The sequence below is a fragment of the Charadrius vociferus genome, unplaced genomic scaffold, assembly GCF_000708025.1.
Source record: "Charadrius vociferus isolate BGI_N301 unplaced genomic scaffold, ASM70802v2 scaffold303, whole genome shotgun sequence".
NCBI lineage: Eukaryota > Metazoa > Chordata > Aves > Charadriiformes > Charadriidae > Charadrius > Charadrius vociferus.
This window is the reverse complement of record NW_009647756.1, coordinates 1,123,066-1,150,469: the sequence shown is the minus strand read 5'-3', so window position 1 is coordinate 1,150,469 and position 27,404 is coordinate 1,123,066. Positions and strand designations below refer to the sequence as shown.

Below are 27,404 nucleotides of genomic sequence, written 5' to 3'. Positions count from 1 at the left end.
AAAGAAATCTTGTTTCTGATCGCTCTTCAGTTGCAAGTTTATCTAGTGCAAATGCAGCAGGGAGAATCCAACATCTTCACTTGTCAGATGATTTGAGTCCTGATGAGATGCAAGAAAATACTTTCTCACTTCAAGCAGGTAGGTTTATAAGGCCTAATCCTCTGGAATGTGTTTACTTACACTTGCACAAAGGGATTCAAAATATTTCAAAACTGAAATTGTAAACTTTTATACCTGCTTTAGGGAGCAGGAGCATCAAGTCAGACGTGTTTATTTCTAAATGTGCACTATCAGCACGTTTTCAAAAACCACACTTGTTTTAGAAAGAAGCAAAGGATAAAGTATTAAGTACATGGGGATCATATATATTTCATCCACCTGTAAATACATCTCATACATATATTTTTTATTTTGTTTTTAGAGTGAGATTATTTTTATTTGATCATATTTTCCCTCTATTCAAATTTACTATGGTAGATCAGTCATGAATTGATTATGAAGGAACTCTTTCAAAGTGGTATATTAAAGACTACCAGTCAGGCGAGGATTCCTCAGGAGTTATGGAGAGAAACCCTTTTAGAGGAGACTTCTCAATACCACGTCAGCTCTCCATTCTGAAATGCCTTCTGGAGGATCATGTCTTTTTCCAGTGACCATAGAAGGACAAGGCAAAATATCCTTACTAGGATTACACGAGCCTTTGCAGTATCTTCCTGAAAGCTATAATGTAATACATAAGTGTTTTTGAATACTTCATCATGAATGTTACCTCTGAAGAGCTGGCAACATGAAATACATTGCAATACCGAAAGTATTGCCAGTGTGGAGCGTATTTCTGGCTTACTTCTGCCTTCCTTAAGGACTCCTAAGAAAGAGTAAGCACTGAACTCGCAGAAGTCTTTCTTAGTTCTGAGTACTTGTTCATATATTGGGTGTGGGTGGCAAGGTTTTGTTAGCAGAGGGCCTCTGTGGGAGGAGGTGAGGGATTGCCCTCTGTGGGACACAGCTGGTTCCAGCTGGTCTCATGTCAGACCCACTGCTTGCCACAGCTAAGCTCATCAGCAAAGCTGGTGGTGCATCAGAGCAGAGATTCCCCCGCAGCCTATGGGAGAGACCTCAGTGGAGCAGGTATTCCCGATGCAGCATGTGGAGAGGACCCACGCTGCAGCAGGGGAAAAGTGTGAGGAGAAAGGAGCAGCAGAGTGGAACTGCTATGTACCGTCTGTAACCATCATTCACCACCCCCTAATGCTGGTGGGGGAGAGGGTAGAGGAACCGGAAGTAAGATAAGGCTGGGGGGTGTGTGGAAAGGATGGTGTGGGGGGAAGGTGTTGTTTTAATTTTTTGTCTTTGTTTTTTTTCTGTCAAAATCTATTTTAATTGGCAATAAATTAAATTAATTTTCCCCAAGTCAAGTCTGTTTTGCTTGTGATGGTAACTGGTAAGCGACCTCCCTGTCTTTATTTTGACCCATGATCTTTTCCATCCTATTTCGTCCCTCTGTCCTGTTAAGGAGGGGGAGTGAATGAACAGCTGGATGGGCATTTGGCCCTTAGCTAAGGTTAACCCACCACGCTATCTGAATATCTTTATGAATCTGGCCCTACATGTTACATCTGAATTTTTATTCTAGCTTGTTGTGCTGCAATTACTGAACTGGTGCTCAATGAAACTAATGCTTACCAGGTAGTACAGGTAAGAAGACTTTATTTAATTAAGTAAGAAATTAGAGTTTATATTTGACTTAATTGTTCTTATTTGTCACCATTATTTAATTAATTAACAAACAAAATGCTTTTGAAAGGGATTGGAAAATATGCCTTTATATAACTTCAGTATCTCTATTTCTTTATACATTTACACACAGAGACGTATACACAAAGATATCAACATATGTATCTAGCTATCTAGGAGAATAAACAGCTTTATTCAAACAGGGTTCATTTTGGTTGGCATCTCTTGCCGTGCTTTTGCCATGATCAAAATAGGATAGTAAATAAAAGTAATCACAGAATTAACTGAGAAATACATATTCTGAATTTCATGAAGTCATTTAAAGCTAACTCTGTGCAGTTTAATGTTGGTGTGTTGTTGTTTCACAACCAATTTCTCCTTTCCTCAGAGTTTGGTATTTCTGAGATAACTTCCTGGCACTCCATCCCCAGGATTGTGTTTCTAAACTGCATTTTAAAATGTAGTATTTAAATCAGCTAGAATCTATGGTTCTGAAAACAATTCTTAAAATCCTTGGTATGTATTCCAGACATAGTCAAAGACACAAATATTTCTGTGCGAAGGAGTGCTATTAATATTGACCTTTCTGGGTTTCCAGGCAAATGGAATATATACAATAGCAAAGCTGATTTTACCAAACAAAGAAAGGAATGCTGAAAAAGCTGATTTATTACAGGTAACTTCCTTTATTTTCCTTGCACATGGAAAGCCCCAAACAGTCCCTGAGAATTTTAAAGTTTATTTTAAAGTGCAGTAAAACTTACTTAAAAGGGAAAAACACCTCACCAAAACAAAACCGGGAATAAGAAAAGGCCCAGGAACTAAAGGTTAAATAGTGACTTAGTTTCTGGTGTTCTGTTCTGATCTATTTTGTTTCTGGCACCTCATATAGTATAAAAGAAAGTGAATATTTTTCTTGTGACAATCTTTCCTCCACTTTTTCAGGCTGCCCATCGTCAGATCTTCTTTTTAGTGTATTAGTTTTCATTGAAACTCACTGTATATTTGACAGTGTACTAATATCTGTTTCTTTCTGGAGTGTCTTACTGTGGCTTTTAAATAAAATGCAGGAAAACATCACATGAAGTAGAGCAAATCTAAATGTAGGATAAACATAGAGCTAATAAGTGTAGAATGGCTCTTGGTTTTACATGTCAGTACCCCCATAAATGTACTGGTTTGAGTCAACTCGGACTAAAAGTTATCAGTAGTAATTACTTAGCTGGTAGCTCTTCTCCAGCCTCTGTGCAATGGTGTTGGTGTCTCTCTAAGCTATAGGAAAGTAGTGGTCTGGCATTCAGGAACAAACACAACTGCTGTTGCTCCAGTTGCCCTTCTGTGGGCAAGTGTGAGGAGGTCCTCTCACCTGCTCTTTGTTCTGGCGTAGCCCTATGCTAACATGGCTACAAAGCTACTCAATTATCTAATCAGGTAGACATGCCTTGATAGTGAGGGAAGGCATTTCCCCCCCAAAAAATTCATTGTAGTGTCATCTTTCTCATTTCAGTTCTTCTAGATTAGGGTTGGAGTGCAGATTCAGTGCAGTATGTCCCTTTCTTCTGCAATGAGGTTTTATAGTGCACGTTAGTTAAATCGGGTTAAGAGAGGGATAACTAAAAATTTTCCTAGAGCATATATGAGACTAACATGGAGTCTAATAAACTGGAGCATATGCTCAGTACAGTTGCCGCATACATCTGTAAAGAGCTTAATTTATGCCCACCGAGATTTTTAGATTCCAGCAGAATGTGATAGAAAATAACTCACAGGGGATACTAAGCAACTGTAGTTGGGTTAAACATGAAACCGTGTGAATTAATAATGGACTTAATGATCACATATGAAAACTAAATCTGTTTCAGGGAAACAATAAGAGGTACTTTTTTTTATGAATCCTTGTAGAGATTCTCACACTGCTATCTGTATTGCCATTGTTTTATCACTGCTATGCAATACAGTTGCAGCTATTAGCATACCCTTTTTGAATTTCATAGGCATTTTTCTTAGAATTCTCGCAATGCTGGTCTGGTTTCTTCACTGCTCCATTGTCTGTGTTTTCAACATTTAAATTTTCAGCTTCTTCCTACCATACTACCGTAGTGATCTTACTCCATTACTTCAAAGGTGGCAGTGATTTCAGTCATTTATTCTGCATATGTACCATATATAAAAATCATCATGCCTTAACTGAAGCATATCACAAATGCTAAGTATTAATCTCACAATACTAGTATGAGAAAGACAACTATTGCTGTTTAAATTATCTATTTATCTCATTATTAATCTATTATCTTGTCCTTTCACTGATGGGCTTTCTACAGTAAGATCTATGTATAGTCTCTAAAATGAAGAATTTTCAAGGTAGCATCTATGGCCCAGCCAGTCTGGGTTATTTTGTACGGCTGAATTGTGAATGTGATTCTCAGTGAAATGTTAGACGTCATGACACATCATCCTTCTCCTGTGATGGGGGAGTTTACTTTGGACTAAAAAGAAACATTGTCTGTAACAGAAACAGCTTCTTAGCTGCATTAACATACATTCCTTGTCTGTAAAATTCCAAGTATCCTGCTTCCTTCAAAAGTAGCATTTGGCCTTTATTTTCTTCATTTAATGCATTTTCTATATATTGAAAAAGAATTTTTAACATGGGGATTAATTCTGCAGTTGTCACTAAGACACAGCATTGTCTAAATAGGGATTATCACACTGGGCTGTAGTAGTGTTTTAGTCACTGATGCAATAAAGTAATTCTAAATTACGTTAAAGGTGTTTACTAATTGCACTATTTCAGATATCAATACCATATTTCCCTTTGGCTTACTTAATATGGTCATCTTTGTTTGGTCAGCTATATATGTGCCATATTATTGACTCTTGATAAACAATATTAAAGATTAATTGCATAAAAGCATACATATTAACTACCTGCCAGGGGCTGTTTTAAAAATAAACTTTTTTCAGTAGAGGTCATATTGAAACGAAGGTACATAAAGACAAACTGAGATACATAAAGATCTCTGTAAATACAATGAACTTAGTATTAAAAAAAAAAAGTTGGCCATTCTCTCTTGCTTTCCTTTTTTGTCCCCTATTAGAACTTACGGTGTTCTACACTACGTTTTTCAGAGAAAATGCAAAACGCTGTTTCTACTGCATCATTACAAAACCACTGATTACATTTACTTTTTTCAGCATTGGAGAAGAGAGCAGGTCTCAAGTCTTGAGGTATCTGCAAATAAAAAGAGATGATGAAGACTTAGATGTTCCTCAGTGTATGCTACAGCTATAGTCACCCACTTTTTTTTTTCCTTAAATGGCCCTGCCTACTTTTACAATAGAAGAGGAACTTAATATTATCTTTATTCTCTTCATTGTCAGGTTAATAATGTGATCTATCTAGTCATTTAAGTACAGTTTACTGACCTGTAAAGTCAAGGGGAATCCTTGATGTTTATCAGTGGCTTTTCCATTTGTATCTAAATTTGTCATTAATTTAACTATTTTTCCTGCTGTAGTGTTATGCCTTCAGAGCCCTGAGATTTCTCTTCAGTATGGAAAGGAATCGACATATCTTTAAAAGGTACGTTAACAAAATGTTTTGTGAAACTCCTTTAGGATAGCTTTCAAAAGTCACCACTCCAATCAGAAAGAGATGGTTTTTAAATGTCATTTATTTTCCACCAGAAGAAACAGTAATGGGCAACTTCTGTCCTGTGCACAGCTACAGATAGCCATTTCTGCATTGCATCAGTGCCAGCCTACAAGATTTAGATGTTCAGTGCAGGGACTTCTATTGTATGCATGCCAGAGAAGTTAGCTCTGTAGGGGCTGCTTTCTCCCTCATGAATCAATGTTTTAAATATGTTGAAGACAGATTTAATACTGTTGGAGATAAACCATACTTTTATCCTGAACATTAGCAGCTGCAAGTTACAGCCCCAGATATCAGCAAGTAACTGGAGGCAGTAAATTTTTCCTGAGCCCTCCACTCCTTCGTATGGGAATGACTTTGCATCAAGCTGGTTTACTTAGGAGTGTTACTGAAAGCTTTGGATCAATAAGGAGAAAATGTCTTTCATCAATTACCCATTTTTACTAGTAAGATGACAGTTTTGCCAGGTTGGCTACAACGGCCATGTAAAACCTAACAGTTCAATTTGTGGGATTAGGTTAGTAATCATACTGCCTAGGAGGTCTGCCTGGTGGTAGTGTTTCTGTGTGATTTTATTCTGCATCATAAATTACTAGAATTCTAAATACAACTTTTGTGTTATTTTTGCTTTTAAAAAGTGGATTTTGTACTAAAAGGGTCCCAGTTGGTAATGAATGTTCATGGTTGGTGTCAGGTTTTGAAAGTGATAAATCTGGACTAATTTGCTGTCTTTTGTATTTTTCCAAATGCCTTAATTTTCTGTATTTCTACTTCTGCCAGATCTTTAAAAAGAAACAAATATTCAGTTAAGCATATCACTAATCCAATATCTGTTAGCTTTTGCTTTTCTCAATCCTTTTTGTCTTTTAGACTAGATTTCTTGGACAAAAATTCTAAGATGGGTGTCATGATTCTTTAAATACAGACAAATATTAATCCTATCACTTAATGCATTACAAGAAGGAACTTGGATAAAGTGACAACAAGTATAATATGAATTACTATAAGAAAAAAATAGGAAAAATACTGGAAACTCAGGAGGTGCATTGACCTTAAAGAGGCTTATACTTGTTTGGAGAACCGGTATTTATATTAATTCCCAACCAATGGAGATTGAAGTCTGACTTTTAAAAGGTCCTTTAACTCCTATGTATGTAATGTTAGAGGGTTAATAGATTAGTAAAAAATAAGTGTATTATTTAGAAGGTTCTAAAACAAGTTGTAATAATAAACATTGAAAAGACTCTGCTGTAGATTAATAGCTACCATGTACACTGTTTCTAAAATGTATCAAAATTTAAACCTTTGTAGACTTTTCCCTCCTGACTTGTTTGAAATCTTCATTGATATCGGACATTATGTGCGTGATATCAGTGCTTATGAAGAGTTGGTATCAAAGCTGAATTTATTAAAGGCAAGTGAAAACCTTGACAGCTTTAAGAAGCTGTATTCTTTGCACATTCTTAGCACAGGAAAGGCGTGACATATTTTATACTTATTTATTTGTCATTTAATTTATAACCAGGAGGATGAATTGAAGCAAATTGCTGAAAGTATTGAGAACATGAATCAGAATAAAGCACCTACAAAACATATAGGCAATTACGCAATTTTAGAGCACCTTGGCAGTGGAGCTTTTGGAAGCGTATATAAGGTAAACTGCCCTTTTGGTATTAATTTACAGGTTTGCGAAGAGGCATCATAAAGAGGGTCGTCTACCACTTCTAGGCACTACCATCCTTTGAAATTCAGTAGAGGAATGCAGGTGTGAAAAGGCCCTTACGGATCTGGTCTTGTTGTTAGTGTTTACTGTGATTTTTGTTTGTCCCCCTTCGTATTTATAAGATTGACCAGTTTATCTCTTAGGTTTCCTAGTTTTACTTTCTTTTAATTCCTTTCCACAAACAGCATTTCTGTCTATTGTAAAGACTAACAAATCTATGTAAAACCACTGAAATTCAAGCATGTTTTATCTGAAAAGCAGCTCTGGGCACGGATAATGTTACTTCAAACACTGTGGCAAGTTCAGCAGTATATTGCTAACCTGCATTGTGGGGCTCCAGTTCTTTTGGTTAATCCTATAATACACAGAAAAAGCTATGATTGTAACTTTTGCGAGACAGGTTTGGGGTCTGATAACTAATCTGGTAGCCAAAATAATATCCTTTCTATCTCCACCCTATATTAATTTTACAAGGGTTTTGTCTTTTTCATAGGTTAGAAAACATAATGGACAAAATCTCCTGGCAATGAAAGAAGTCAATTTACACAATCCAGCATTTGGAAAGGACAAAAAAGACAGAGCGAGCAGTGTAAAGAGCATTGTCTCAGAATTAACCATCATCAAAGAGCAGGTATGTCTTATGGACTCCAGTTTCAGGTATGGGCATTCTGCTGTTAGCATTATTGACTGTGAATTCTCATAGGGAAAGCTGCCCGGTGGAAAAGGACCTAGGGGTGCTGGTTGACAGCTGGCTGAATATGAGCTGACAGTGTGCCCAGGTGGCCAAGAAGGCCAATGGCATGCTGGCTTGTATCAGAAATAGCGTGGCCAGCAGGACTAGGGAAGTGATTGTCCCCCTGTACTCAGCACTGGTGAGGCTGCACCTTGAATACCGTGTTCAGTTTTAAGCCCATCACTACAAGAAAGACATTGAGGTGCTGGAGGATGTCCAAAGAAGGGCAATAAAGCTGGTGAAAGGTCTACAGAACAAGTCTTGTGAAGAGGGGCTGAGGGAACTGGGGTTGTTTAGCCTGGAGAAAAGGAGGCTGAGGGCAGACCTTATCGCTCTCTACAGCTACCTGAAGGGAGGTTGTAGAGAGGTGGGTGTGTCTCTTCCTCCAGGTAGCAAGTGATAGGACAAGAGGAAAAGGCCTCAAGTTGCACCAGGGGAGGTTTAGATTGGATATTAGGAAAAATTCCTTCACCGAAAGGGTTGTGAAGCATTGGAACAGGCTGCCCAGGGAAGTGGTTGAGTAACCATCCTTGGAGGTATTCAAAAGATGTGTCGATGTGGTGCTTAGGGACATGGTTCAGTGGTGGACTTCGCAGTGTTAGGTTTACTGTTGGACTCGATGATCTTAAAGGTCTTTTCCAACCTAAATGATTGTATGATTCTATATAGCAGGGCTTCCAGCTGTTGTTAGTATTTTTGTCTGATCAGTACAATATTGGCCTTGTTTACTGGAATGTTGCCAGTATTGAAAACCTTCTTACTGTAGCGTTAACAGCAGTGCAAATGCTTGTTACTGAAGTTTCTTATTTTCTCTGTTGGCAGTATTTGTACTTTTTTTCAAGGAATCTGTAAATTAAGATTGTGATAGAAAGCTGATGAGTCTTTGTTCTATTTAATGAATTATTTGGTTTAAAATACAGTGAGAAAATAGTCTTTTTTTGTAACTGAAAATTAAAAAAACAGACTGATCATTAGTGTTCTTAGGCTAAGGAAGCCAATACTTTGATGTGGGCGTAATTGCTTGTCTTCAAACATCGTTTACTCTCTTTCAGTTATTAAGGGGAGAGGGGATAGAAATCATGCTGTATTTTCCTCCTGATTGCTCTAGTAATGTGCAACACTTCTCTGTGTTTGGGGCAGCAGTGAAGGTCTACTGCACTTCAGTTCATAAGCAAGTTTGTGGAGTCCTTCCTTCCAATGTGTAGCTAAACTTTATGAATACTTGTGCCATCAGTTTAACTATTCTAAACATCTACATTTCTTTCCTTATTGTAGCTTTATCATCCAAATGTTGTGCGGTATTATAGAACCTTCTTGGAAAGTAAGTATAAATGCAGAGAATTACCACATTATACATAATGAAGAAATAGAAATATATGGTAAAACCACTTACAGCTTGGAAGGAGTGTGTCAAATTTGAGTAATGTATGGTAATATTTTCTTCAAGAACTGCTACAGTTTACGCAGCCTTATATTCCTTTAAAACTGAAAAAAAAGTGAGAAATAATGTTTATATTTGTTTATCTATCAGTAAAACTAGATGCAGTGTAAACCTGTAGAAAGTATCACTCTCATCCTCTAGAGTTAAAGACTGAAAATTTACAAGTGGAATTCTAAATAAGGAGAAAAGCTATAGTGACTAGTAGAATGAATGATATCGACTGCTCAGCCATATTGTCTTAACTTTCTTTTTGATAAAGAGTTAGCTACATACACCTGCCTGCTGAGTGATTATCATGCAGTGAACTCCTTATAGTTGCTGTGATATAAATTAAGGACAAAATGGAATATTAAGGAGTAGAAATATGATTAAAATGTATTTGTACAAATAAATTTTTAAAAACTAAAAAAAAACCAGTTTGAAAAACATATTTACTCTATTTCCAAATGCCTTCTGCATAGATGTAATGTTCTATTAACTTATTTTCTTTTATGCAGATGACAGATTGTACATAGTCATGGAGCTCATAGAGGGAGTGCCATTGGGAGAACACTTTCACTCTTTGAAGGAAAAGCAACAACGGTTTACAGAAGAAAGAATATGGCAAATATTTATCCAAGTAAGGGCCTCCATTTTTCTTGTTACCAGGACACTTTCCTGCATGTAATTAGTAGCACTGTTTATATTTGTTAGGCTAATAAATGACAAAGTAACGCTTATTGTATCAGCCACTAATATCAGATATGAATTTAATTTTGTGTGCCTTTATTAGGTTGTAGTTAAGAATCTTTGTAAGGCTCTTTCTGTTTGGTTTTTAAGCTTTGTCTAGCTCTTCGTTATTTGCATAAAGAGAAGAGGATTGTTCATCGAGATCTCACTCCGAACAATGTCATGCTGGGCGATAAAGACAAAGTTACAATTAGTAAGTAGAACTACTTTACTTGAAGAGAATTTCCCATGATGTACATGAGTAGAATTTCTTTACTGAAACTCTCAGAAGGTTTTGGATTCCTGGGCATTGGTCACCATATTTGGAAGCTAGTAAATTATTGCATTATTATACTGTTGTGTAAAATAATTGCTAATGCAAATTTTGTGATCATTGCCACTAGGTGTCATCAGCCATGACTGCATTTTTCACAGCTATGTGTGTCAAATATGATGGAGGAGATGATTTAGCCCTAAACCAATTAAACTATACTTATGCTTCAATACCTGTTTTTATTTAAATCAGCAAGAATATTGACATAACCAGATTAGATAACAAGTGCTAATGAACATACAAAGTATAACAGCTGTCTGTTCTATTCCAGTTATAACATGCAATTGTTTAGTATCCATCAGTTGTTTCCAGTGATCAGCAGTGAAATGCTATTTGTCTAAGGCTGTAGTAGTCAATGTTCTTGATGAATGCTTCTAAAATCTCCACAGTGTGGAGGAAGGAACCTAAGCAGTATATGTGTAAACAGTACAAAGTATGAAAAAGTTTTACTCTTTGAGTGAATTAATACAACCTGGTAAACACAGCAAGCCTTACAGGCAATTCAGATACTGTAGTTTTTAAAGTTCTTAACTACTGCATGCTTTCTTACTGCTCGTGACACAGAGCTAAATAAACAATTTGAATAGTGCAGAATTATTGTGAGAAATCTTTACGCAAAAATCAATCTCTCCTCTTTAAAAATAACAGGGAAGTGTAGACATATGCACACTCAACCACAAAACACTCAGCTAAAATAGGCAAATATATTTAGCAACTGTTGTTTTATAGTAAGTATTTATACCTGATGATGTACATACTTAAATTCCTTCATTATTAAATTGTGTCTGCTAGAACCCTCTGATGCTTAATAATTATACAGTTTTGAAAGGAGGTGATTTAGTGGAGCATTTATCCCTGAGTGATGAAAATAAATATTATTTTAAAGTAAAGTATCATAGAGTTTTATTTTATATCGACATACTGCCACTGAGGGGCACTCTTGTCTTGATTTAACACCTTTGCCTTATCTCTGGGCCAATCTAGATTTAAAGAAGTGTAAATGTACTTTCAAATGTAGGCTCAAAATTGGCCTTGAAAAGCATTTATATTTCTGTCAAAGATTTACAGAAGCTGAGGAAAATTGGAAGAACTGAAACTTATTTTGACCATTTCTACAGTGCTTGGTTTGCAACTACTGCAATATTTAAACACTTACTTTATTTAAATACTTTAATTAGTACCCAGTGTACATGGAATTTTCAGAGGGAGCTGAAGGCCTTTTATCTGTTGTTTCTGACTTTCACTGAGCCTTGTTGTTTTACAACCTTACTGACATTAAGAATAATTTACTTTCTTTCCAATAATAAATATGTACTGTATTCATGTATGCTGTGGTATTATGCCTAACTCATACAGTCCATGTATGCCAAAGACTGGAGCATTTGCCATCTTGATAATTATTTCTCACAGTATTTGTGGATAAGCATACTATACATTTGAGAATTTCAAGTGATTCCAGATGAAAGTTAATACAAAATGTCAGATGAAGGTGGAAGCGTATGCTCAATTATTGAGACATCTTAAATCTGCTTCTGCAGTGAATTTAACCTGTCAGCTTCTATAAAGGAAAAGGTCTGCTCTAAGATCTACTCAGAACTGTAGTTCTGTGTTTACAAGCTACATAGTCATCCTAAAGAGAGAGTGTTCAATTTTCTGGAGACTTTCAAATCTCAAAACTGTCCAAAACTTGTCTCGATCTACCTAGGGTAATATTCCCGTGGACTACCTGTAAAGCATTGTTGTGCAACTATATAATTAAGATATGGTCTCCAATGATCCATGTTATTTTGCTTCCTAAAAGAAGCTTGTATATCTGCTCTTTTTTCTTTTCCTCGGTCAGTCCTTCTGGAAATAGTAACTCTTGTTAATCTTATGCTATGAGAATCTGCAGGTATGCAGTATAACAAAGGCAGCTTATTCTTCTGTAACTAATGTTTTTCAAATATGTTGTCTTTAGAGGTGCCTTAGTTTCAGACCCACATGGTAGATTTTGATTTAGAAAAAAAAAAAGTGAGCAAGATACTGGAGCAAAGTGCTTCTAAAGGCTAAGACTTTCATTCTGTACATTGCATGGCTATGCAGCAGCCCCAACATTGGACTGCTTTAAGAAAATTCTGGAACCCACAGGTAGGTGTTTCTCACGATACAGTTTCTGAGATTACGTTGTTTGGACAGGAAAGGAGTGCATAGTGTGGGAGACATTCCCACCTTGCTGTCAGCACAGAAAAAAATAAACCTGCAAAAGAATTACACTTGCTTGTCCTGAATTCATGGAGAAATGTTCTACAGGTGGCCCTTGTAGAACAATTCTGGCAGAACTTGGTAGGCAGGGACCTATGGTGAAAGTGGCTGAAAAATAGAATTCATACAGGCAGAGAACTCTGCAACTGGCCTGGCACAATGTAAGATTAAGCTATGAGGGGCCTTTTCTAGAGGTGGTCTCTGAATACCGTCTCTATAGGTTTTACCTGAGGTAATAATAGGAAGAATTTTTGAATCTGTATAGTCATGCTGTATTTTCTTTTTCTTAAATATTGAGTGTGATTAGACACTCTCCTCATCTTTGTTTTATTGTTTGGGTTTTTTTGTTTGGTTGTTTTTTTTTTTTTGTTAACGTATACAAGATATAAATGAAAGTCCGAAGTCCAGGAGGTGCTTCATTCTAATGTGAAGATTATATAACTTCCCTTGCATTTCCCATGAGATCTTTTACACATGTCAGTGAAATGTGAATTATCCCAATCTTTTTCAGGCTCTTGTAAGTCATGTGTTGTTGCAAATGGAAACAGACATTTACAATGTGATCCCAGCCAAGCTAGTGGTGATATAAGATCTCTGTTTCTGACTGTAGAGAACTTTAAGCATGCTGTTATGTAGTCCCTGGACCTGCCCACCCTACTCATGTTCTGTTTCATCTCTGACATAAATTTGATAGGAAGGGGTCCATAACTACCATCTCTTATGTTGGTACAGCATTTGATCATAATTGGTAGACCTACAAATGCTACAAAAATATAAATATTAAATCATGCTAACCTGCGCTTTCATAAAATATCTAATTCTAAAATGGTGGAAGAGTGTTACTGAAACTGTACATCTCTGGTCAGGTTGAATGTGTGATTTATAATTTCTGACACACACATACACAAAAAATAGAATTTTAGGCACAGCCTGAATGAAAGTTGTTTTGTATATGGTTTTAGAAATTCGTTGAACCAATATTATCTGTGGCTCTCAGTTTAATCTGCCCAGCCTTTTTATATAAAACATTGAGAAGTTACAGTTTTCTGAATTGAACGTATCTGCTTTTATTGCAGCTATATTTTACTGCAGCTGTATTTTGTTTCTAGCACAGCATATTTCTGTCTAGAGCTCCACAGCTGCATCTGTTTGTAGGACAAAACAGAAGACTCTGTAGATCATCACTTTTCCTCAGTGTCTTCTAGTTGCAGCAAGGTTTGGATCTTGATGGTCAAAGAGGGCCATGTAGAATCACTGTGACACCTTTCAGATCTGATATCAAGGAGAACCGTGAAGGGTTGCGTACACTCTTTTTGGTGGCATGCTCTGTTTAATGTTTAGCACACATGATACAACAGCAGCAGAAAGGATCCGTGTGGAACTGAAACCTAGGATTATATAGCAGCAGAATACTAGTTTTGAGACAACTCACCTGTCTGAAATACTTCTATTCATAGCAGGCGGCCATGAAGTGTCAGAATGGTGAAGCGAGTGAGACTTGAAAAGTTCAAATAGTTGCTGGATGCTGAAATAAGGCTACCTGACAATTTTGTAGTTCAGAATACGTGCTCGTGAGTGCACTTTTAAAAGACCTGTTGGCTCTTGATTCTGTGCCATGCCCAGGGAAGCAGTGGCCATGAGGCGAAGTGGGTATGACTAGTATCTCTTGAGTGTTAGTCACTGCTTTTCAGAGTCACTTGGATCGGTGCTAGTTTTTTTGCAGATTATATGGCTCATTTAATCAGTCTTCATTATCAGAATTGCTACCCTTCATACTAAGATTCAAGGAAATGCTTATAGTACTTAATTTTCAAAGCTTCCATAATAGACTGTGTGGAATTTTCCACTTGTTTACATTCACACCGTGAATCAAACATTCTGGACACTATTGGTGGTTTAATAGCACAATCACATCTCTCTCTACAAATCTCCGTTCTAGATGTGGATCAATGCTAATGCTGTTAGTACAGAAGTTACAAGCTTCACAAAACTGACAGTAGACTGAGTTTACGAAGTAGTCATATTAGCACACAGAAAGGAGAATGATAGAATAGTTAGGAGGTGTATTTGGGAATCATGAGAAATTAAGTCTGTTCCCATTCTATTGATGGAAAAAAGTAGATATGTACTACTGTTGATTAAATTGCAAATTAACTTGATTTTAGGATATACTTTTATCAAAAATAAAATTAAAGTTCTATTTTTATCTTCCCGATCACTTTAACTCAGTAAGTTGCTGACAAACTTTCTTGATTACAATTGCAAGCTTGCTGAAGAGGAGCAAAGTGATTTTGTCTCATCCTGAGCTTTCAGGACAGAAGAAACTGTTCAATAGGGACACAGTGAAAATGTGACCTGAGTAGGTCTGACATTCATATATGTGGTGAATTTGGTACTCCATTCACCCTCCTTTTCTGCTTTGCTTTTGGTCTTTGTGTACATATTTGATTTTAGGAAAAATTAATGGTGTTTTCAAATAGGGTTCAAATATAAATTAAGGCAACAAATGTGCAAATATGATATTGGTGTTGTTAAGATGTAGTATCTGGAAAATGTTCCTTTTTTTTTTTAACTGTAGAAGGTCAATCTACTAGGTGAAATCTTTGGGAAATAAAATGGCAAATGAAAAAGCTGTTCTGTCAATAAAAAGAGAAAAAAAAAAAAAAACATTGCAGGTACCTAAAATGCTCATTTAAAGAGACTGCTAAGATTTAGAAAGTTTTTATAATTCAGCTGTTATGAAAGTTGAAGAGATCATTCTGTAGGAGGTTAAGATACTAGTCAAGTCAGCCTACCCATTTTTTCATAGTTCTCTCTTCCCTTCGTGGCCTCTTCCCCAGCATGTTGATGTTTTCTGAAACAGTCTTACTTCATTATCACTTACTCTGCTACCCTAAACATAGTGTAAACAAGTGAAAACAAGTGAAGAAGGATGTTTCAGAATCTAAGGTACTATGACTTCATCATTTTGTGTTAATTTTTCTTCCTGTTTGTGGACTGTCTTGCATGATTGTCTGACTTTTAAAAAAATAATTTTAAAATTAAAATAATGTTTAATTTAATTTAAAAATTAAAGTAAAGTTTAATTTTCTACATTCCTGATATACAGAGGAAAAAATCCTCAAGGCTTATGTTTACAATAACAGTACAAAATCTAGTCAAATATAATAATACTGTGGAGAGATATGACTATTGGTAATGAATAGCTGGTGAAATTGCATGTGTAGTCATAGTTTATAAATATCCATCTGATGGTGACAGCTTGTCAGTTTTTTATTGTCTTTGAACAGGCTTAAAAATAATCTTCATCTTCAACAAAGGATGCCAAGCTTCCAACCGGCGGAGAAATTAGCTGTAAAGAAATTATGTCAGTTGAGGCTGCACAGCAGACAAAGTATCAAAAATTATTACCATGGAAATTTTACTTTAGAAAACTTGTTTGCAAGATTGGGGTACCTATCATTCCCCTCGGTTTATGCACTCTCATGTATTAGGATGGTACAATAAGTTGTAGTGGTGATATGCATGTAATTTACATGCACCTGAAAAAAATTAAAATAGTGTTTAAAACCAGGAAAAGTATCATTTTTCCAAAATGACATGTGCAGATGAAAACAACCATTATTATGCAGCAACAAATAACTCTCTTTTTTGGGCAGGTAGATAGATTTTTCCACTGGTGACATTGAAGGTCCAAGACTGCTTCCTCATTGAAATGTGTCATTATCCCTGGTTTCAGCTGGGATAGAGTTAACTTTCTTGTTAGCAGTTGGTATAGTGCTATGTTTTGGATGTAGGATGAGAATAATATTGATAATACAGTAATGTTTTTAGTTGTTGCTAAGCAGTCAAGGCCTTTTCTGCTCCTTCTGCCCCCTGCCAGCGAGTTAGGCTGGGAGTGCACAAAACCTTGGGAGGAGACATGGCCGCAGCAGCTGACGCCCACTCACCAAAGGAATGTCCCATACCATATGGCGTCATACTCAGCATATAAAGCTGGGGGAAGAAGAAGGAAGGGGGGGATGTTCAGGGTTATGGTGTTTTGTCTTCCCAAGTGAATGTTAGGTGTGGTGGAGCCCTGCTTTCCTGGAGATGGCTGAACGCCTGCCTACCGATGGGAAGTAGTGAATGAATTCCTTGTTTTGTTTTGCTTGCGTGCATGGCTTTTGCTTTGCCTGTTAAACTGTCTTTATCTCAACCAATGAGTTTTCCTTATTTTTTCCGATTCTTCTTCCCATCCCGCTGGGGAAGAGAAGCAGTCAGCAAGTGGCTCCATGGTCCTAGTTGCTCGCTGGGGTTAAATCATGACAGTCATCCACTAGCATTTTGGTTTTTCTTCAGCTGTACTACAAAGTTGCCATTGTTTGTTTTCATTTTGATCCCAAAGGGGTAATTTTTACTTTTTGGGACAGTGGGACAATCTAACAGTCAAAATGAGGTTTTTTTTTTTTTTAATATATTTTATTTTGGGGGGGATGAGGGAGTTGCTTCTCCAAAGCAAATTTGATTCCTGCATTGCAAGACTACAGAGGGAAACAAATGGAAGACAATTCAATGATTTTAGGGCTGCAATATCAAGTCTGGGGCTAGATTAAAGCAGCATGAAACTAGTCTAGAAAAAAGGTGAGTTAAACGCATCAAGACACAAGTGCCAGATGAGCTGGTTTCCAGAGACAGTGCAAGAACGGGGCAGGACTGGTCTTTTTTTATGGTAGAGGGTTACTAGCTCATTTTTCTCATAGAATCTTGCTCTGAATAATTAAGATGGGTTTATAATTTCCCCTTTGGATGCATTTCTGCATCCTGACGGTGGTGGTGGCTGGATGGCCTGCCTGCGCTCTCCCTTCCTCCTGTTTTGTGCTATCTCTTTGCCTTTGCTCTTACCAGCCTTTGTTTTGGTTCATCTAAGTTACTGGTTTACAAGGCTTTCACTGGCCTCCTGAGTATGATTCTCTATGGGCTTTTCCATTTTTCTCTGGCCAGCTATATTCTACTGATAATTATCACGATATTGTTGGCATTGATATAATTCTTTCCAGCAAGTAATCACAACAGTTCTGTTAATTGGTAGGCTGCTTTTTTTTGTTTGAGAATGGAAGCTGTAGGACAGTATCTGGAAGCTGAAGGTTTTGTATTTCATTGTGAAATTGGTGAGATTTGTGATCAGATGCATCTGCATTCACACACGTGTGTGAATTGTTTAGGTCTAACCTCTAAGGAAAGGCTCATGCCTTACTTAAAAGCTATGTATTAATGCTTGATGTGCTACTGAATGAGTTAACTGTAGTAAGCTGAGATGGTTCAGGAAGAATACTTTCTTTAATCAGTAGGATTTTGAATTTCAGAAGTGACCAGTAAGGTCATAAAATTATAAATCTTTGATCTGATCTAGTGATTTTTTAGTTGTCTCTTTGTGTGAAAAGCTGACACTTGAGTAAAGTTCATAAGAAGTCGAGCAAGTATTGAGTTATCTTTCCTCAAAATTCTGTTCCAGCTTCTAAAAGACATACTGATATGGTGTGAAGTTGTTTCAGAAAATTGCCAAATATGAATTGTCTCAAAGTGTCCTCAATAATCAAGCCTCAGTTCACAGCTGAAACAATGAATACCAGTTAATAGAGGTCCTCTTTATATTTGGTCATATCTTTATTTAACGGTATGGGAGGCAGGCCTCTTGCAGTTCACAGGCAGGATTTAATTTGTTAGTTATTGTAGCAACTGTTGGCATCAAATACCAAATAAAGAATCCTGGAGTATTAAAAGTGGAGACTAATTTATAAGCTGCAGACAGATGCCTAAATGAATTAAAAGAAGCAATTTCGCTAGTTCGATGCAGTTAAACATTTGCCAGTTCCTTTTCATTCAGTTCTGTATTATGGGCTTAAAAAAGCTAAGAAAAAGCATTTATTTATAATGTAAAGTTGATTGTCCTGTGCTTTACGTTCCTTAGCAGCACCAATTGTATTTAGGAGCTTCTTGCTGATATCAAGATGGTTTAGCAGAATTTGGAAAAGTTGTTGTCTGTGAAACGGGTTTTTTTTCCCCTCTGTTTCTGAGGACCCGAGCCTAAAAGGAAGATAATATATTTACTCCATCTGGCTGATTTTTTCCTTGCTTTCTTTTTTCCAGATAATCACTAATGTATTAAAATAGACTACTTCCAGAACTCAGCTCTCCTCTTCCCTTTCCTAAATCTTTCAAGCACCAGAAACTGAATTTATTGATTGATGTAATGTCTTAATACTCTTTCTTCATAGAATATTATGTGAAGGATTCTAAAGGAGGAAATTTAGAATGATTCACCCCAGTTAAATCAGGGAAGTATCAATATGGCAAAAACCTCTGATTCTTTTGGGATTAATACTCCCTGGAGTGAACTGCCTGAGCACTGTCTTAACTCAAGGGCAAATGGGATACTTCTCAGCGATCCTGTTAATTTAGCATTCTTTCTACTTGTATTTTCCAAGCACTGCAGAACGAGTCCATCTTTGAACATTTTGTTCAAAGAAAAATGATCTGTGGGCTGGGTACCCAGATTTGTCTTTCTTATCAAAGACCCTTTTTGAATAAGAGACCTACTCCTTTTTGGACCCTTGAGGGTCGCACTGAGCAAGAGCCAACAGAAACTAATTTTTCTTACTTGTGTTTCTTCTGATCTGCAGCTTTTTTTGATCAGTAGAAATATTTTGAACTAAAATGTTTATTAACTATCTCACTGTGAAGACAATTGGAATAGGAATGCTATGGGCTTTGTCCAGGTAGAACAGGAGCCTTAAAAAATTTTAAACAATATTATTTACCACACAAATCTTCCCAATTCTGAAGTAGTATTACAATAGAAAATTTATTAATGGATTTTAACGCAAGCCAGGATGCTGTGGGCCACCTTGGCCACCTGGGCACACTGCTGTCTTGTATTCAGCCGGCTGTCAACCAACACCAGGTCCTCTTCCACTGGGTAGCTTTCCAGCCACTCTTCCCCAAGACTGTAGTGTTGCATGGGGTTGTTGTGACCCAAGTGCAGGACCCATCACTTGGCCTTGTTGAACCTCATACAATTGGCCTTGGCCCATCAATCCAGCCTGTCCAGATCCCTCTGTAGAGCCTTCCTACCCTCAAGCAGACAAACACTCCCACCTAACTTGGTGTTGTCTGTAGACTTACTGAGGGTGCACTTGATCCCGTAATCCAGATCATTGACAACAACCCCATGCAACTATGCTGTCTACAGCTACCTGAAAGGAGGTTGTAGCAAGGTGGGTGTTAGTCTCCTCCTGAGCAACAAGCGATAGGACAAGAGGAAACAGCCTCAAGTTGCACCAGGGGAGGTTTAGATTGGATATTAGGAAAAATTTCTTCACCGAAAGGGTTGTGAAGCATTGGAACAGGCTGCCCCGGGAAGAGGTTGAGTCCCCATCCCTGGAGGTATTCAAAAGACATGTAGATGTGGTGCTTAGGGACATGGTTTAGTGGTGGACTTGGCAGCGTTAGGGTTACTGTTGGATTCAATGATCTTAAAGGTCTTTTCCAACCTAAATGATTCTATGATTCTCTCTTGCTCTCTGTGCTTGGATTTAATAAACTGCAATGTATATATGCTGAATTGTTGCATTGAGGCAGCAGTAGAGTATTGAATTGAAAAAAATAAGCTTGAACTGTTTGCGTGGAACTTAAATTAAAAATATAATCTCTAAGACTGTGTATGACAATTTTGTGAAAGACTGCCTAATAATTGCATAAAAGGCACTTATATTAACATAATTGTATGATCATCTAAATCTACAGCTTTTGTCACAAGGTAAGGCTAATATTCACCATTATTTCTTACCAAATGCAATCTTTGAACATGAACAATTCAGATATTGCCCCCCCGTACTCCTTTGAAATTAATTTCTGAGAAAGTCCGCCCTTCCGAGCTATCATAATTTGAAGGGAAGTGAAATAATTACTGACTTCATGACGTTATTTTTTCCATTAATTTGGGCATTAGATCACTGCTTATTAGATACTTACCATTGTCATGCTGTTTATTGGAATATATTAATAGAAACCTGAAACTGGTCATGTAGTTTGAATTGAAAGCATCAAAAATGTGTTTATAATATTTTTAAAGCTGGTAGGCCTGATTCAAACATAAGATGATTAATGTGGAGATAGGAAGATAGTATGGTCCAGTACTATGAAATATAAAAGATAAAAAAAATCCCAAACCTCCCTTCCACCCTCCCCCAACTTCTCAGCTATTGTGACCCAGCACTGATTGTCATGCAAAGAGGGTGGTTATTGACATGTGAATCTTTTTTCTTTATTGTAGCTGACTTTGGGCTTGCAAAGCAAAAGCAAGAAAACTGCAAACTTGCATCAGTAGTGGGAACCATTCTGTACTCATGGTAAGTATTCCTGCATACAACGTTTAGTTTATGGGCACAAGTTGGAACGTAGGAAATTCCATTCCAATACATGGAAAAACTTCTTTACAGTTCGGGTGCCAGAGCACTGGCACAGGCTGCCCAGGGAGGCTGTGGAGTCCCCTTCTCTGGAGATCTTCAAAACCCGCCTGGATGCAGTCCTGAGTAATGTGCTCTGGGCAATCCTGCTTTAGCAGGGGAGTTGGACTAGATGATCTCTAGGGGTCCCTTCCAACTCTGAAATTCTGTGATTCTGTGATAGTCCAGTGACTTCCATCTTCATGGTTACTTTTTTGGAGCAGACAGGCAAATTACAATGGAGTAAGGAACAAGGTGCAAGCTACCCACCCACAGCTACTCTGCAGTAGTTGGTTGCCTGCCTATTTTGCTGTTGCCTATTCCTGCACATGCTGGTTACTGTGGGTTAAGTTGGTGCAAAAATGAAGTAACTGTGGTTGTGTAGTAGCTTATTCATCTATCTAAAGAAAGTGTTTTCAAGTTATAAAAAGATATATGTAAACAATATAAATTAATTTTATTGGCTTTTAATGTAATTGTGGCTTCAATGTTTAGTTACGCTGTACGTGTGGACAACTTATCTTCGGAAGCATACTTTAAATTGGTACTAGTGGATCAGTAGGATCAGTTTTGGATCAGTAGGCATTTGGTTTTAATAATTGAACTGAAAAAATATTTTCTGAAGTTTGAAATTTTCAATGGTGGAACAACATGACACGCTTTGTTTGCAATTTAAGCTTAGTAAACTCATACATGACTGCTCTAAAATTTTGCCTTAGACAATAAATTATTCAGTCTGCTGAATGAGCTGCAATTTCCTTTGGCATCCCATTTGTGAGCAAGCCAAAGCGAGGATCCGTATTGCATTCAATTGTGGTACCAATATAGCTACTGATGTTCCTAGATTACTACTGATCTGTGTTTTGTTTTCTCAAGAGCATGGAATAGAAAGCATTTCCTGTCCAAAAGGTTCCCCTGAATATGTAAACAGTGTATGTAATTGAGAGTATACATGCATGTCAGATTCTCTCAAAGAAAAGTAATTGTGGGTAATTGATTTTTGTGTCGCGTGATGTATAAATAACAAACATGCCTGTTAATTGAGGTTACTGTATTGGGAACAAAAGGGAGCAAATGTAATCTGGGTAAAAATCTAAATTGTGGAAAGCACAAGCTCAGTATTCATCTAATAGTAATTGATGTGTTCTGGGCCTGTCATTTAAGGTGAGAATTTCTGTTGATTGAAATGTGAACATCAGAAATCAATTAAGGAATTGCTGATCTGTGCCACAGTTCTGGATCTCTCCATTTGCAACATTATTGGTTAAGCTTTGCCTACCCTAACTACTGCTTTATTAGGGAAATACGTTTACAATATGTTCAGCTGAAGCCTTGCAGATCCAAATTCCTCATTCTTGCATGGGCTTGTTCCAGCTTCTTTGCAACACCTTTTTACCTACAGCTGCCATTCCCTCTCTTCAGAGTCACTCCATTGCTTCTACTCAATGTCCGGCTTTCAAAGGTCAGAAGTTGGTTTTCTTCTTTTAGGGACTTCCTGGTGTTCTTCTTCCCACTCCTGTAAGTTGCCAATTCTAGCTCCTGTAAATAAAGTGAAGTTTATTTGGCATAGGGAATAGAAAAAGAAAACTACAATAAATAACACATAAACAAACTAAGAATGTTGCACAGCATGCAGTCTATAATATTGTTTTCTGTTTTTATCAAAACTTTTAATTTACAAAATACCTGCCAATAAGGAGAAAAACCTGACAGAACATTATATCCTAAGTAAAACTGGAAGTGGTTTCATCCTAAATTTCTTCTAAGACCACTGCACTGGTTGGGGCACTGACAGTGTCTTTCTTAGAAGTCAACAGGCATTTTTGATGTCAATCGTCTTCAGTCTTCTTTTCTGGTGACCACATGTGATGGCTGTATTCCTTCCAGAATGCTTGGCCCACATGCTTTTAATAAGTAACTAAAGGTTTCAAGCTATTGGGGGAGCTACTGGTGGCTCTTCTGAATTAAGAGGGAGAGTAAAGAACTCAGGCATTCAGCAGTTGAGTATAATTCACATTGCCACTTTTGAAATTGTCACTTGTGATTTCCTAGTGATGGTAATGATATCCAGAATGATAATGATTGACACGTAATCCCTAGAAATCGCTAAATCCTAAAACTACTTCAAGAGTGAGTCCTTGTTGTGTGTTAAATACTCAAGTCCCATACCTTGAAGACTAATGCTTACGCTGTTTCTTAGTAAGCAAAAGTAAGGTGATTGCAAGGCTGCCTTAACTGGTTCTCCAAATAATCCTGAAGCATAGCACAATCTGTGAGTGATGCATAATCTGTGAGTGATAGTTTGGGTAGTTAAGTGTAGGAAGAGTTTGGTGTAACTAGTTATGTGCCATCTTTTTCCGTCTCCTCTGAAAGAATTGATTTGCTTAGTTCTGTTATAACTGGACAGGGAAACTGTTGATGGGAAGTTACTGTGCTCTTTTAAACAACAGTTATTGGTCTTTAGAAGTGTGAGGTTCCAAACCATGCCCCAGTGGCCCTCAGGGTCACTGAGTTGTAATTTCCTTATCCTATCTGTATTAACTTCTTAACTTCCTAACTTTTTTTTTTCCTGTTAGATGCTATCACCAAAGTCTTTAATTATTTTTACATTTCATAGGAAATTTTTATTTGGGAGTAGTATTCTGTAGATTTAAAAAATACTCTCTTTTTCTTTTTTTAATATTTGCTTATACCTTGTTTATTATTATTCTCATACCCTGTCTTCGTACATGGAAGTTCACATCAGAGCGAGGACTTTGGCAGTTCTTTTTTCTGCCTCTTTGTCCAGTTATTTGGATGTAGGCATGAGGATAAAATGTCACTTACATGTTGCAGTCTCTCAGTAAGTGGTCTTTTGGGACATTACTTGTCAGTTCTACTCCACAGGCAAAATCATGGAAGCAGTGATCCTTGCCTGTCTGCAGTCAGAAAAGAGAACAAGGATACAGTACTGATGTCTTTGTATTTAAAATGTACGCTTGAGTAATATTTAAAACGACAGGCTAAAGCATTAAAGTCTTTCCAATGTCATAATAATTTAAAAAGGCTTTGCAAACAGCTGAATGCACTGGATGCCACCTTCAAGGTACTTGGCTGGTACTTTGTGTGACAGCAGGCTTTTTGATATAGAAACCTGTTCACAAGGAATGAGGTGAACTGATTGAGTATTTTAACACAAGTCATGAAGCAGAAGTCAGAGCCTATAATAATCAGTGCTTGGACTAGAAGTTGTTGTTGTTGTTTTTTTGTATGATTTAAGTAGAGGTTAAGGGCTATAAAATAATCAAAATATTGGGAATGCATACCTACCAAGAGCAGAAATATTAGTTCCTGGACAAAAACAAACAAAAAAAAAGGAAATGAGGAAGAGAAAACTGTGAGACAGCATTGCCATTTTAGAGTAGCAGAAATTGCTTTCTTCTGAATTGACAGGGTAATACTTCTGGGTAGTTTGAGGTGCAACCCACCCTTCTTGGAGCAGATAATATAGTACAGAAACAAAATAATAAATGTCAAAAGTAGTGTCTGCTTCTTATTGTTTAAATTTGGCTATGCAGCATTATGCAGAGTGGTGCAGATAAAAGCATATCACTAGATGTACCAAACATGTTTGTATTTGAGGTTGACTGAATCAATTTGCTAATGCAATTTTTTTAAAAACTGTGTCATCATAAAATAACAGCAGATACTGTTTTATGTTTAGAGAGGGGCTTATATAATTATGCTTTGTAATTGTGATGGTTTTTAATTCTACTTCATACTAAGTTTTAGTCTACTATCATACTAATTAAATTCCTTTTAATTGATTGTCCTTGAATTAAAAAATCCAGCAATGTGTATGTTTAGAATACCAAATGTATTAAATGGATGTGTTTACACTTAATACATTAAAAATTGAGGAAAAACTGCTTTAGGGAATTGGTAATGAATACTGAAGTCTTTTTCCATCTCATAAGTCACAAGAAACAATCTGCTCCAAGTTAGTGGTGACAGAGTCTTTATTATCCTGCTGTCTCGAAGGCCTTCCCAGGAGAGACATAGCAAATTGTACATGGTTATAGAGAATGATGTTTCCTTTCATGTGTACCTGCAATTCCTTTGTTTCACAAGAAGGATCGTAACTTATGAAGGGGACATATTGACAACAGATCAACAGATATAAGTAAAAGTTAGCCAAGTCATGGTTACGGTAACTGCTTTTGTAATTGTATATGTATACAGAAATTTTAGAAAAACTCTGGGAAATTAAGTAAATTTTGACACTGCGATGGAATAGAGAATCCCATCATAATTCCTTGAGAACTTGACTGATCTTGAAAAGCTGTTGGGGAACTGCGAAGAAGAGCAGATCCCTCAGGTATCATTAAGAATTAGGTGAGAATGTTTCATGTTAGTTGGCAAACTAACTTGATCTTTCTGAAAGATAATTGTTCTAAAATGTTGGAAAACTGACACACAGAACAATGCTATGTGAGATTTGGCTTTTTGTGCTAAAGTTGAGGTGTTTTCTCTTTGTAGTATTTTGAGGAAACTCTCAGTGGTAATTAGAGGTGCTATTTTACTTGTGTCCCTCATCTTCTCTGCTGTAGAAGAAAAAATATTCCGTAATCTTAGTTTCTGTTTCTAGACTACACAGTCAGTCTGCATACTGTGTTATGTACCCAAATTTCTTTTCTAGTACTGGTCACTTCTTCTATCTATAACCCTGTCTTGTGAGAGCACTGCATAAATCAATATTGTGATATGATTTCATGCAGAGATCTGCAGTAGCTTTTTTTTCCTCATTGCTTATTCTGGTGACATGATAATATTTTAATTTATTTAAGGCATTTTTGTGTTGTGAAGGATAATTTAAGATGAGGAAGCGTGTTGTACTTTCATACGTACTTAATTTTTAGCCTGCTTTATGATGCTATATGGTCAAACTGATTTCCCGTTTTCCCAGTAGTTATTTCTTTCTCCAAAAATAGCCTCTGAACCATTTCATCAATTTCAACCAAATTTAAGAGTTTAGGTTCTTTCAATGTGTGTGAAAATTTGGTGGTAGATAGTGAGTGGAGGCACAATTTAATCGTCTTGGTGAGAAAAGTTTTTAAGCTCAGCTGAAATGTTATCTTCCAAATAAGCTGCAGTACATGCTGTCCTGTGACAGTAGTTTGGTGTGTTTAGATAACTGAGAGAATAGGAAACTGAAGGTCCTGTGGTGTAAGGGAGAGTAGAAAACTAGTGAAAAACGTCTTGTGCTAGTATTGCCATTCATGGAACAGCTGGCACCTGGGGAGGATTTGCTGATTTGATTAGAAAGGTAACAGAAGTTAAATAATCCTTTCAGTGTATTAATACAGCATTTTTATCAGAGGATCTTCTGAAAGTTGGCTAATGTAAGTATTCGCTCTAAGAATGAAACATAATTGTGATAGTCTGGTTGTAGTTTAGGCACAATACCGCGTGTCAGCAAAAAGTCCAGTGCAATTGGCGGTGGAATCCACAGGGACAGTGTAGCTGAGGACAGGCAGACAATACTGTCTCTATCTGTGTGCCACAGTGCAACGCCGCCTAGAATATTATGTTTGATTATGGAGATACCATGACTAAAAAGATAAGCTGGATGAACTTCAAGGAAGAACATTGTAAGTAGTTGACAGAGATTGACTTATAAAAAGAAGACCAAATGATTTAACTTTATATAATTTTTATTAAGTAACAAGCTTGGCTATATAACAACTGTCGCCTCACATTTGAAATGTACTTAATACCATGTCCAGTATTACAAAGCATTCTACAGGGAAGTAAAACTGGATATGATGTGAAACAAAGTAAGAAAGCATGAAGATACCTGTATTTATCTCTGGAAAAATGTTCCAATGGAAATGATAGAAGTCCCCACTGTAAGATCTAACTTAATACTAGACAGGAGAGAATGTAAAAAAATCTTGGACTAAAGAGAGAGCAGGCCACTTTGGAAGTGATATGGACTACTTCATGCAGATATTTTTTTCTATCCTAAGAGGAGAAGGGTTGTTTTACTCACAAAGGCTTAGAAGTAGCTTAAAGTCATAGCATACGTTTTCTTGATGAAAGGGAGTGTGAAAACATAGAAGTTAGTTTCTGTACTTGTTTTCTAACAGTTAAATGGTACTGATCGAGATTCCAAAGAGTTACTTCAATACTTAAAAAAAAAAAAAAAAAAAAGTACAGTACACAATAATTTTATAGACCCCATGATGAATTTAAACTGTTATCTTTAAAAAAACCCAAAAGTACTATTCTACCAACATAACAGATTATAAACCAACAATGTAATTCTTGGAAATAATTCTTTCTGTAGGACTTGTATAACAATTATTTT

General features: G+C 36.8%; 1 protein-coding gene across 1 annotated transcript in view; it reads left to right on the top strand.

The window, feature by feature from the left end:
• Positions 1-27,404, top strand: part of NEK10 (NIMA-related kinase 10) — a 98,127-nt gene that overhangs the window by 13,073 nt on the left and 57,650 nt on the right. The window contains exons 12-22 of the mRNA XM_009882172.1: positions 5-138; positions 1,634-1,695; positions 2,333-2,410; positions 5,253-5,317; positions 6,701-6,803; positions 6,915-7,043; positions 7,606-7,743; positions 9,121-9,166; positions 9,784-9,905; positions 10,106-10,208; positions 20,884-20,959. Of these exons, the coding sequence (XP_009880474.1) occupies positions 5-138; positions 1,634-1,695; positions 2,333-2,410; positions 5,253-5,317; positions 6,701-6,803; positions 6,915-7,043; positions 7,606-7,743; positions 9,121-9,166; positions 9,784-9,905; positions 10,106-10,208; positions 20,884-20,959 (1,056 nt within the window). The remainder of the gene's footprint in view (positions 1-4; positions 139-1,633; positions 1,696-2,332; positions 2,411-5,252; positions 5,318-6,700; positions 6,804-6,914; positions 7,044-7,605; positions 7,744-9,120; positions 9,167-9,783; positions 9,906-10,105; positions 10,209-20,883; positions 20,960-27,404) is intronic.